We start from the raw sequence: 12,469 nt of genomic DNA, 5'->3' as shown, positions 1-12,469 counted from the left end.
ATACACAGCATTTAAATGTTAACGCTGGTAGGGGTGGAGTACATTTAAGCTATTTGCTATTTATTGTTGGATGGTTTGATCTACAGAAATATCCCTTTCTTTCCTTTCTTTTTTAATTAAAATACTGCTTTGGTTTTGGAAAGTGTTTGGGGTTAGGGTTTGAATTTATAATAGGTTGAATTTAGCTGATTTATTGGAAGATCCAGTAGCTGGTGTTTCCTTGTGGCTTGATCATTTACCCAAAAAAAAATGATTTGCTGAAAGGTTAGGAATTTGAACACCTTCATTTTCACAAACAAAGTCATGTATCAGCAAGGTTGATTTGCGCATCCTGATACACTTTCGACCAAGTTCAATAGCTCGTAATGTATTAGATACATTCTCCCCCTCCCAGCCCCCAATCTTTCCCACTTTCTCTCATTCTCAAACACGCCCACACACACACACACACACACACACACCTAACCAAAGGTACATAAGTGTCTGTGCAGGTGCTTCAAAAGAAGAGACTCTTTGACTGTAGCAACGGTTCTGCTCTCTGGTCACCCTCTCAGCAAAATGTCTCAGGATTATTTTGGTTTCTCCTGGAGAAGGAGCAATGTAAGAAACGGCACGGCCCACATGGCTGTTAACAACGCAGCAGATATCTCCGTTATTGTGATTTACTTTTTAGTTGTCTTGGCTGTCGGAGTATGGGTGAGTTGTTCAGTCTTTCAGTTTGCTACAGAAAAATATAATAATTTTCATGTTTTTAAATGCTGGAGAATTTAAGATGATAATGATATAAGAAACATCTCCCTTTTACTTCAACAAAGGTCTTGTTTTAGCACTTTTACATCAGCACTTTGGAGTAAATTGTACATAATGGGGTGGACTCATATTGTGCAACCATAGCCTCTTACTCAACAACTTGGTTTACAATTGTTTTATTGCAGATCAGATTGCACATATCTAAATGTTCGAGTAATGTTCTTTTACTCGACTCTTATAGCAGCTTATATAAAATTACTTAGTTCAATTTTTTGGGATATTTTTGTAGAGACGTTATATTTGTTGAAATACAGAGTATGTTGCCTTTTTTCACAAATGTATTTAAGGGTTTCCTAAAATGTGCCCTTCTTCTGTTGCAGGCTATGGTCCGCACCAACCGAGCCACAGTCGGTGGCTTTTTCCTTGCAGGCAGGAGTATGGTGTGGTGGCCGGTGGGTATCTCTTGATACTGATAACAGGTTTTTATTGTTTCATGCTAATTAGTAGTATAAAATAGAATTCAGTGTGTTTAAGCAGGTTTTATTAGAGTAATCAGGTATGTGAATCATCTATCACTACTAATGCTTACTGTAGGACTATAAAAGCTATGTCAGCTAAGAATCTTAGAAATTATGCATATATTTATAAATTTTAAACTATAAATTATAAACTATATTTATAATTATATATAATAAATTATAGAAATACTCTATGTACTTCACAGATCGGAGCATCACTGTTTGCCAGCAACATTGGAAGTGGCCACTTTGTAGGAATCGCTGGGACTGCTGCAGCGGCAGGAATAGCCATTGGTGGATTTGAATGGAACGTGAGTAATCGTGGCTGATTGGCCAATAGATTATCACGTCTCACCCACATGTTTCTCTAACCTTCGACAGATATTATCTGTTAACTCTCAGTTATATCAGGAATTCTACAAAATGTCCCACGAAGAGACACATACCAACAGGAAGAGACAAAATTACCACAAAGGAACATAAAATGATTACAAGGAGGCAAGGCAAGGCAGCTTTATTTGTATAGCACATTTCAGCAACAGGGCAATTTAAAGTGCTTTACACAAAAACAGTTAAAAAAAATTAAAACAGATAAAACACAAGAATAAAGGTCACAGTGCGGTAGGAGGGGCAAAGCTACTGCAAAGTGAGGAAATGAAAGTGAAAGAATATGCTAAATGACCACAAACAGACACAAATAGACATGAAAGACCGTAAAGAGAAAGAAAAAGACATTCAATGACCACACATAAAATTACCACAAAGAGATAGAAAACCACAAAAAGATGCACAACGACTACAAGCAGACACAAAACAACAACAAAGGGAGGAAGAAGCATTACAAAGTCTGTGTGTTGATCATATGCAAGGGAGGGGATGGGGCATTTTGTACGTCTGTGCCCACGGGCCTTTTGTCTCATTATGCACCCATGGATGGAAGGAAACCTTTTGAGTAAATGGTGGCATTGATTTTTGTATTGGTTGTGTATTTTTGTCTGTTTCAGGCTCTGGTAATGGTCGTCATTCTGGCATGGCTGTTTGTGCCCATCTACATTAAAGCCGGGGTAAGCAGAACAGGCCACATGTTGGGCATAGAAACACCTTGTGGGGTTGTAAAAACCACAATATTAGTGGAGAAAAGTAAGTAAAACAAACACAAAAACAGATCTAATTTATTATGGATGTTTAGGTGGTCACCATGCCTGAGTACCTGAAGAAGAGGTTTGGAGGACAGCGTATTCGCGTCTATCTCTCAGTGCTGTCCCTCTTCCTGTATGTTTTCACCAAGATATCAGTAAGTCCTCACAGCTCAACCCTCAGTGATATCCTCTATGTCAACATTGTACCAGTATTGTACGTTATTGGTTGATATGATGTGTTTTCTTTTCTCCTCTCCACTCAGGCAGACATGTTCTCTGGCGCCATTTTTATCAACCAGGCTCTTGGGTTGAATATCTACCTTGCTGTTGTCATACTGCTATTGATTACTGCACTGTACACTGTCACAGGTCGGTCCCGTTAGGATGCATTCACTTCCTTTTCAATCGAATTAGCTCATAAACTGAAGCCAGAAGGGTTATCTACCTTACAGAATGGCATGACAACTGGGGGTAAAGTCTTCTCAAGAGATGTGGACACACTCTCTCTCCTTTCTAGTTTATCTGTGATGTGTTATTGTGGTTAATCACCCATGGACAGTGATAACCAGGAAATGGCCTTGTGTTGCTGTTTTGTACACATCTGAAGTTGACCTTTACAAAGACTCTGAAAGATCACTTACAGTAAATTGTTTGTGTTGAGTACATTAACGGCAATAAAATGAAAAAGCATAGATTGATAACATCACACATTTGATCTTAGGTGGTTTGGCTGCAGTGATCTACACAGACACTTTACAGACTGTCATCATGGTTATTGGATCATTCATCCTTATGGGCTTTGGTAATATACTATTTTTTATCCTTATACTCGTTTCTATTATTTAATGTGACAAAACAAATCCTGCTTGTGACATCAAGAAGTAAAAATGATTTGTAAGTTAAGTCTGCCTTTCACACACCCTCAGCGTTCAATGAGGTGGGAGGTTATGAAAACTTCCAGCAGCGCTACATGACGGCCATCCCTTCTGTGACGACTAACATCAGTGCGAGCTGCTACGAGCCTCGGGCTGACTCCTTCCATATTTTTAGGAATGCGATTACAGGAGACCTGCCATGGCCTGGCCTTGTGTTTGGACTCACCATTCAGGCCATGTGGTATTGGTGCACTGATCAGGTCATTCCAGCAAATGTGCAACACAATCCTTGGTTACAAACACACACACACACACGCACACAGACTGGTTTTTGATTCCACACAATTGCACACACATTTAAGCCCTTCTATCTTGTCTGTTTTTGCCAGACCAGCTCAAGCGGCTTTAGATGGCCTGCTTCAAGAGGAGCGACATGCTTTTAGTTAGAACTTAATGCACTCCCAGAGACTGAGATAAAACTAACAGGAAGACTGTTGATGGATCTCAGCAAATATGCTAATTTAAATATTGATATCCAGAACAAAGATAAATGCATTATAGTCAGCCTTGATCCCATCTCAGTTAACAGAGAAGAATACTTATCAACAAGCAAATATTTTGAGTTGAACCCAATATAGAGTGAAAAGTTTAGAGTCTGCACTAAACCTTTTTAGATCCATGTATCCATCATGTTTACTGATTGTATTATGGCACGACTAATCTTTTACCATCTGTTACTGTAGGTGATTGTCCAGCGCTGCCTCTCAGCTAAGAACTTATCTCACGTTAAGGCAGGCTGCATCTTGTGTGGCTACCTGAAGCTGCTGCCCATGTTCCTCATGGTTTTTCCCGGTATGATCAGCAGGATCCTCTATGCTGGTGAGTGTGTTGTGTAATGTAATGTGTAAAGTTTGTAATGTGACTGACATAAGCTTAAGCAAGCTCACTGGATGAAAGTACTATTGTAGCCCATGCACAACGTACCACAGAAATAAAGTTGGTTTAAATCTTTTCTTAACATCCAGCTGATCTTATTCATGTCATTCTAGATGAGGTGGCATGTGTGGTTCCGAAGGAATGTGAAACACACTGTGGTGCCAGCGTGGGCTGCACTAACATTGCTTATCCCAAACTGGTGGTGGATCTCATGCCCAACGGTGGGTGGCTAAAGACCTTTGACTTTTAAGCTGAATATGCAAACTGCTGCCTTTTTCGTCAAGTTATCTTACCCCATTTTAATCTGTTATTCTATCTGTTTCAGGTCTGCGAGGTCTTATGCTGTCGGTGATGATGGCCTCTCTGATGAGCTCTCTTACCTCCATCTTCAACAGTGCCAGTACTCTCTTCACAATGGATATCTACACTAAGATTCGCCGCTCTGCCACTGAAAAGGAACTCATGATAGCTGGCAGGTAACACACATTGGGGGTTCAGTTTAATATGATTTCTTATGAGATAATTCCTACCTGCCTTAATGCCACTATCTTTGATTATACATAGAGTGTTTATCTTGGGCCTGATTGGTGTGAGCATAGCATGGATCCCTGTGGTGCAGTCAGCCCAGAGTGGTCAGCTGTTTGACTACATCCAGTCCATCACCAGCTACCTCACACCCCCTGTTGCAGCTGTCTTCATGCTTGCCATCTTCTGCAAACGTGTCAATGAGACTGTAAGTTTCCACTTGAAGCCTTACTTTATTTACACATTTCATGTCACAAATCAGTGACTTAAACGTCAATTACAACGTTTCAGTCAAGTGCCATCTACTGCCTGTCTGCAGCCATGCTAGCAGCTCTGTTATGGTATACCTAAGCCACGTTTCCATCAAACACTTATGGCATAGTACCTTTAGAACCAAAACCCAGATGGACATGTGCGTTAACACTAGATCTGTTTTGTGTTTCCACTGCAGACAGCTTTTTAGTGTAGGTGGGTTTGTTACTGAGCGTTAAGAGCCGTGATTTAACATGGTGATGTTACCGCAAGCAGGTACAATGTTTGCTATGTTACCTAACCATTTTAGTTTAGAGTTTTAGCATGCTAATGCTTGATCATTTGCACAAAATACAAAGTACAGCTCAAGGTGACGGGAACCAAAGTATTGGATGATTTACAATTTTGATTACAATTCTTTTTTTTTGAGGGGGACATGAATGTGTACACCACATCTCACATCATCCAATAGACTTTTCACTCAAAACCAAAAATGTGAACCTCACGGTGGCGCTAGAGGTAAATTCAGGGGATCACCAAAGACATTTGGATTCAGGCTCTGGGCACCATGGATGTCTACCAAAGGCCATGACACTCCATCAAATAGATATTGAGATAGTTGCCATGTCTCTAGTGATGATCTTTCTGTAACTGGTCAAAGGTCTTTAGTAACATCTTTCTTTTTACTGCTTCCTCTGTAATGTGGTTTCTTCTGACCATAAAGAAGTTGAATCACTGCACATTGGTTACGTGATTAACTGTTGCTGAGGTCAAAAGACTTTCTTTTTTAAACAGTCAGTTAATAGCCGAGTCATACAATCACCAGTCACATTTACATGAGCCATTGCGGAGGATTTTATAATCTGAAAAACTCACTTTAACTCAGGCTGCTGCTATTACTGTCTCAGCTCATTTCTCTAGCTTCTGGTCCTCCTGTCATGGTTTCTAGTTTATCATATTTGCCATAACTTATCTTGAAGTTTGCATTATAAATATTTTATTTCTCAGTTATGTGTGTCTGCCACTATGTACTCCTTTAGTGGTTCTGTGGCCCGACAGAATTTTTTAGATGCTATTTGAAGTTATTTAGTTGGGTTGGTTAGTCAGTCCACCATTTTAGTTCAGACCAAAAATATCTCAAAAACAATTTGATGGATTGCTGAAGGAAAAGTCTAGTTACTTTTGGGGACTTTCCTCTGGGGCCCCTAGCACATTGGTTTTGAGTTAAATCCGCTGTTGACTGGATTCTAATGAAATTAACACACACTGGGATGTGTGTTCTAAACTAAAATAAATTGTAATAATTTAGGTGATCCCATGAACCATCTTGCAGCATAATCAGATTATACTTATTATGTTGTCCAATACTTGAACAGTGTAAACTATTTTGGACATTCTATCAGCCTCAGCTGAACTTGACTAAGATGGTGAACAAAGTAAACATCATACTTCCTAACAATCAGCATTGCTAGTGTCAGCCGCTTAGCATGGCAACGCTAGCATGGCTGAAGACTCTTATCTAATACACATACTGACAACTTGTCCTGCCCTTTTCTTTTCTCAGGGTGCGTTTTATGGCCTCACGATTGGCCTGTTAATCGGCCTGTCCAGGATGATTGCTGAATTTGCTTATGGGACAGGCAGCTGTGTTGAGCCCAGTAGCTGTCCCACCATCATATGTGGAGTCCACTACCTCTACTTCTCTATCATCCTGTTTGTTATCTCCTGTATCATCATTGTGGGCGTCTCTCTCATGACCAAACCCATTGAGGACAAGCATGTATGTGACAGCAGTAAGATAAGGCTGGATGAAAAAATGATCTCCCAAACACCACTGAGCAACATTGCAATAACCAACTGTCTTGATAATTTGTTCCAACCGTTGTGTTGCTCTGTTGCTCTAGTTGTATCGACTGTGCTGGAGCCTAAGGAACCATACGGAGGAGAGGATAGACCTTGAACAGGATGATTGGATTGATAACCAAGAGTCCAACAATATGGACATAGAAGGTAAGCAGCAGACGTACAAAATAAACATATGCAGACGCACAAGCAGATTTTCTTCATTGTCATTGTCTCTTCCATCACAGAGCCCGAGGAGGAACCAGGCTTCTGCAAGAAGGCGGTGATGTCCTTCTGCGGCCTGGAGAAGAAAAAAGCCCCGAAGTTGAGTCCGGAGGAGCAGGCGGAGCTGCAGAAGCAGCTGACAGACACCACTGAGAAGCCTTTATGGAGGAGCGTTGTCAACGCCAACGCCATCATCCTCCTGTGTGTGGCTGTTTTCCTTCATGGGTTTTATGGTTAAAGAAACTCTTTTGATAGGATGTAGTTTAGACCCCATGAACTGTTTCCCACAACTCTATAAAATAAAACCAAGAGAACTTTCTATAGTCTACTTTATCATTATTACTGTATGTAAGTTGTGTATGGCTACTGAACTCCACCACAACATAAGATTATACAACAACAGTATTTTGTATGTGCCTGTCTAAAACTCAAACAAATATTTCACGAATATATATATATAATCTTTCATTTTGGTTTACACTCAATACATGTAAATATTGTGCAGAAATATTTACACATCTATTTGCTCTACGTCGTTGCGATCCCCTTCAAAGTTCTAGGTCTTCCAATATCAACTTAGGTTTTTCTTTCTTATCTTTACTGTTGGTTTTTGTGATTCTAAGCATAATAAGAGCAAACAGAGATCATGAAAATGCCTCTTACTTACCTGAAATAAATACCAGATGTGGGTTAGTAAGTACAAGATGGAAGTATAGTACTGTATTCATTCTGCATAAGCTGTTCTCTGCTCAAAGTTCACACTTGCTGTCATTTATATGTATAATGTATGTTGTTTTAAGTGTTAATGGATAAAAACATCTCAGGGAAAAAGGGTTGTGAATTAAACTGCACAACACTGTTTTAGTCTATTTGCTTCCCTCTGGTGGATCACTGTTGTTCCTGCTGAAAATATAAGTGGTTTATTTTATTGCACATTCAAGTTCTAGTCATATTTGCTCTTAATGTGGAAAAGTATCTATTTTTTGGTCATGGTTAATAAATACTGAAACCATAGATGATAACTTGAAAACTTGAATGGCAAGTCATTCCCTATGTGACTCATATCACTAACTCTGTGGTTAATGTGCACTAATGTAGGCCTTGAATATGTGCACTGCTGTTAAATGATTTATTGTTACTGCCTTGGACTTGCATGCGTTGTTCTTTGCAGTTTTATCTCTTTCACCCCTGCATAATTCTCTAGAAGCTGTAAATAACTTTATATCTGTTTGAATCATATGTCTGGCATTAACTCTGCTGGTCTGCCTACGAGAGTAAGTCCACAAACCACAGTCTGGCTCTTGACAGTCAGAGGAGACATTTTTGTTGTGGTGCTAGAACCCAAATGCCATCTGTCACCCTTTGGCAGGCTATCCACAGTGCTGAGACAAAACATGTTTTGAATTCTTTGAAAATCAAATACAATAGATCATCCAAATTTTTTTAATGAAGGAGACATTTGTTTGGAGTTTATTGCTAATGGTGCCAGAAAACTAGATCAAATTGGATAAACCACATGGTTCTGAAGAAGCAGATCACATTGATACATGTCTATTTAATAACTACACTATTCATTAAAAATTTTAACAATTACTTTATTAATTACTTAGTCTACATCCTTGACGTCACCTTGCTCTGGTGCCACAGGATGCATGTATTATCAAATTCCTTCCGCTTTCTTTATTTTTAAATTTTAAATTTGGTGGATTAATGAGGACTATTTTTAACTGCTCCTCAGATGTCTACCGGGTAAATTAAAACAGCAACAGTAAAATGTGTCCAAAAAAGGTATAATAAAGACACAGATGTGTCAGAAAAAATGGAAAGAAGTTGGTAAACAACGTCATAGCATAGTGTGTCAAAAAAAATGATAAAAAGTCATAGTATAGTATGTTGATAAAAGTCATTAAAAAGTCATAGTATAGTACGTTGAAAACATGATAAAACAGTCAAAGTATAGTATGTCAAAAAAAGTCGTAAGTAATGTGTCAAAAAAGTAATAGTATCGTATGTCAAACAAGTGATAAAAAAGTCATAGTAAAGTATGTTGAAAAAAGTTATGAAAAGTCATAGTATATTATGTCGAAAAACATGATGAAAAAGTCATAGTATGATTTATCAAAAAAGTCATAATGTGGTATGTTAATAAAAGTGATGGCACAGAATGTTGAAAAAAGTATAATATGTTAGAAAAAAGTGACTAAGAAAGTCATAGTATAGTTTGTTGAAAAAAAGTGATAAAAAAGTCATGGCATGATATGTCAAAAAACAAGATGAAACAGTTAGAGTATAGTATGTTGAAAAAATCTATGATGTAGGCTGTCGATAAAAGTGATAAAAAAGCCATAGCATAGCATGTTGACAAATGGATAAAAAAGTCATAGTATAAGTCAAAAACATGATAAAAACTCATAATATCGTATGTCAAAAAATGTCATAGTGTAGTATGTCAATAAAAGCGATGTTATAGAATGCTGATAAGAGTGATAAAAAAGTCATAGTATAGTATGCCAAAAAAAGTCATGGCATAGTATGTCAATAAAAGTGATAGTATAGAGTGTTGATAAGAGTGATAAAAAAGTCAAAGTGTAGTATGTAAAAAAACTTAATATACAAGTCATTGTATGGTTTCTCTAAAAACGTTGTAACAAAGCCATAGTATAATATGTCTAAAAACATGATAAAACAGTCATAGCATAGTATGTCAAAAAAAGCAATAGTATAGTATGTTGAAAAACGTGATATAAAAGTCATAGTAAAGTAAGTAAAAAATAGTCTGAGTGTAGTATGTCGAACAAAATTAATAGTATAGTACTGTATGTAGAAAAAAAGTGATGAAAAAGTCATAGTAAAGTATGTTGAAAAAAGTTTGTGAAAACGTCATAGTATGGCATGTTGAAAAAAAGTGATAAAAAGTCATAGTGTGATGTGTTTGTTAAAGGTCATTACAAATTCAAAGTATGATATGTTGAAAAAAACATGATAAAACAGTCATAGCATAGTATGTCAAAAAAGTTACAGTATAGTATGTTGAAAAAGTGATATAAAAGTCATAGTATAATAAATCAAAAAAGTGATAAAAAAGGTTGTAGTACAGTATGTCAAAAAAATCATGAAATGTCATAGCATGATACGTTGAAAAACATGATAAAACAGTCATAGTGAAGTTTGTCAAAAAATGTAATAATACAGTATTTTGATAAAACTGACAAGAAAGTCACAGTATAGGATGTAAAAAAACGTAATATAAAAAGTAATAGTATAGTATGTCAAAAAATACTACACATATTATAGTATGATAATAGTGACAAAACAGTCAAAGTATAGTTTGTCAAAAAAATTGATAAGAAAGTCGTAGCATACTATGTCAAAAAAAGTGATAAAAAAGTGATTGGTAAGTATAGTATGTTAAGAAAGTTAAGAAAAAGTCATAGTATAATATGTTTAAAAACATGATAAAACAGTCATAGCATAGTATGTCCTAAAAGTCATAGAATAGTATGTCATTAAAAGTTACAGTATAGAATGGTGATAAAAGTATAGTAAGTCAAAAAACGTGATGAAAAGTCATAGCATAGTATGTCTAAAAAATATATAGTAGTAGTGTACTATGTCAAAAAAAGTCATGAAAAAGTAATTAAATGATATTTCAAAAAAACATGAAAAACACTTATAGTGTACTATGTCGAAAAAAAAGTCATGATATACTGTAAGTTGTTAGAAAAAGTGACAAAAAAGTCATAGTATAGTCATAGTATAGTATGTTGAGAAAAGTAATAGTGTGGTATGTCAAAAAAAGTGACAAAAAAGTCTTAGTATAGTTTGGTGAAAAAAAGTGATAAAAATGTCATAGTATATTACATTGAACAAAGCTATGAAAAGTAATAGTGTAAGTCCAAAAAAACAATAAAAAAGCCATAGTATGTCAAAAAAGAGAAAGAAAGTCATAGTATAGTTTGTCAAAAAAAATTAGTAAAAAAGTCATAGTATAGTATATTGAAAAAGGAGATCATAAAGTTAAAGTCATAGCAAAGTATGTCAAAAAAGTGATAGTATAGAATGTTGAGAGTGATAAAAAGTCATTGTTTAGTATGTCTGAAAAAGTGACCAAAAAAAGTCATAGTACAATAAACTAAAAGACATGATAAAACAGTCATAGCATAGCATGTCAAAAATGTCTTAGTGTAGTATGTTGAGCAAAAGTGATAGTAAAGTATTTGAAGAAAGTGACAGTGATACAAAAGTCATAGGATAGTAAGTTGAAAAAGTGGTTAAAAGGTCACAGTATAGTATGTCAAAAAAAGTTATAAAAGTAATAGTATGATATGTTGAAAAACATGATAAAACAGTCATAGTAAGGGATGTCAAAAAACGTGATGTGAAAGTCATAGTATAGTATGTCAAAAAATGTGATATAAAAGTCATAGTATAGTATGTCAAAAAAGTGATAAAAAAAAGTCATGATAAGGTATGTTCAAAAAATGTATTAAAAAGTCATGGTATGGAATGTCGAAAAAAACTATAAAAAAGTTCTAATACAATATGTGGAAAATCTTACAAAAAAGTCATAGTAAAGTATGTTGAAAACAGTAATAGTATAGTATGTCAAAAACAGTAATAGTGTAGTATGTTGAAAACAGTAATAGTATAGTATGTCGAAAAACGCGATGTAAAAGTCATAGTACAGTAAGTCGAAAAAAGACTTAGAGTAGTACGTCAAACAAAAGTGGTATTAGGCTATAGTATGTTGAAAAAAGTGATAAAAGGTCATAATATGGTATGTTGAAAAAAGTAATTTTATTGTATGTCGATTAAAGTGACAAAAGTGAAAGAAAAGTCATAGTATAAGATGTTATGAAAAAAGTTATGAAAAGTCATAGTATGATATGTCAAAAAAATGATAATATAGTTCCTCAAAAAAAAAAAAAAAAAAAAAAACGTTATGAAAAAGTCATAGTATACCATGTCTGAAAAGGTTATAAACACGTTGTAGTACAATATGTCTAAAAACATGATAAAACAGTCATAGCATAGTATGTCAAAAAAGTAATAATGTTGTATGTTGGTAAAAGTGACATAAAAGCCATAGTATAGTATGTCAAAAACCCTGATAGAAAAGTCATAGTATAGTATATCGAAAAAAAGTAATCATATAGGTTGTCAAAAAAAATAGTACAATCATGGTATAGTATGTGTAGTATGTTGAAAAAAGTCATGGTCCATTTTGTTGAATAAAAGTCATGGTATAGTATGTTGAAAATGTGATGAAAAAAGTCACACTATAGTATGTCAAAAAAAGAGACACCAATAAATCTAATGATGCATGTCAAAGGATATCCAACAAAGTCATATTACAATATTTAAAAAGAAATATTAAAAAAGGCATAAATGGAAGAACATGCAAACT

General features: G+C 35.6%; 1 protein-coding gene across 2 annotated transcripts; it reads left to right on the top strand.

Moving 5' to 3' along the window:
- Nucleotides 1-438: 438 nt before the first annotated feature.
- On the top strand, nt 439-7,909 carry slc5a1 (solute carrier family 5 member 1). 2 transcript variants are annotated; one of them, XM_034896879.1, is made up of 16 exons: nt 439-696; nt 1,131-1,202; nt 1,475-1,579; nt 2,273-2,332; nt 2,458-2,562; nt 2,671-2,776; nt 3,129-3,209; nt 3,334-3,542; nt 4,026-4,161; nt 4,332-4,439; nt 4,544-4,694; nt 4,783-4,951; nt 6,560-6,775; nt 6,900-7,005; nt 7,086-7,297; nt 7,688-7,909. In XM_034896879.1, exons 1-16 carry the CDS (start codon nt 559-561, stop codon nt 7,688-7,690), a joined length of 1,977 nt encoding a protein of 658 aa, XP_034752770.1. In that variant the 5' UTR covers nt 439-558; the 3' UTR covers nt 7,691-7,909. The 2 variants fall into 2 exon arrangements, with proteins under 2 accessions (XP_034752770.1, XP_034752769.1); XM_034896878.1 differs by having other exon boundaries at nt 7,086-7,300; nt 7,691-7,909.
- The last annotated feature ends 4,560 nt before the right edge of the window (nt 7,910-12,469 follow it).

Source organism: Etheostoma cragini, chromosome 16 (assembly GCF_013103735.1).
Source record: "Etheostoma cragini isolate CJK2018 chromosome 16, CSU_Ecrag_1.0, whole genome shotgun sequence".
NCBI classification, from domain to species: Eukaryota; Metazoa; Chordata; class Actinopteri; order Perciformes; family Percidae; genus Etheostoma; species Etheostoma cragini.
Note: the sequence above shows the minus strand (reverse complement) of the source record. Positions and strands in the feature narration are given on the sequence as shown.

What these genes read in the sequence shown, in the direction of transcription:
- slc5a1 (XM_034896879.1), top strand. Translation starts at nt 559, where the DNA reads ATGTCTCAGGATTATTTTGGTTTCTCCTGGAGAAGGAGCAATGTAAGA. An exon ending in TTGGTGGATTTGAATGGAAC is followed by an intron (nt 1,580 to 2,272) that starts GTGAGTAATCGT and finishes TGTCTGTTTCAG; the next exon opens with GCTCTGGTAATGGTCGTCAT. An exon ending in ATTCATCCTTATGGGCTTTG is followed by an intron (nt 3,210 to 3,333) that starts GTAATATACTAT and finishes ACACACCCTCAG; the next exon opens with CGTTCAATGAGGTGGGAGGT.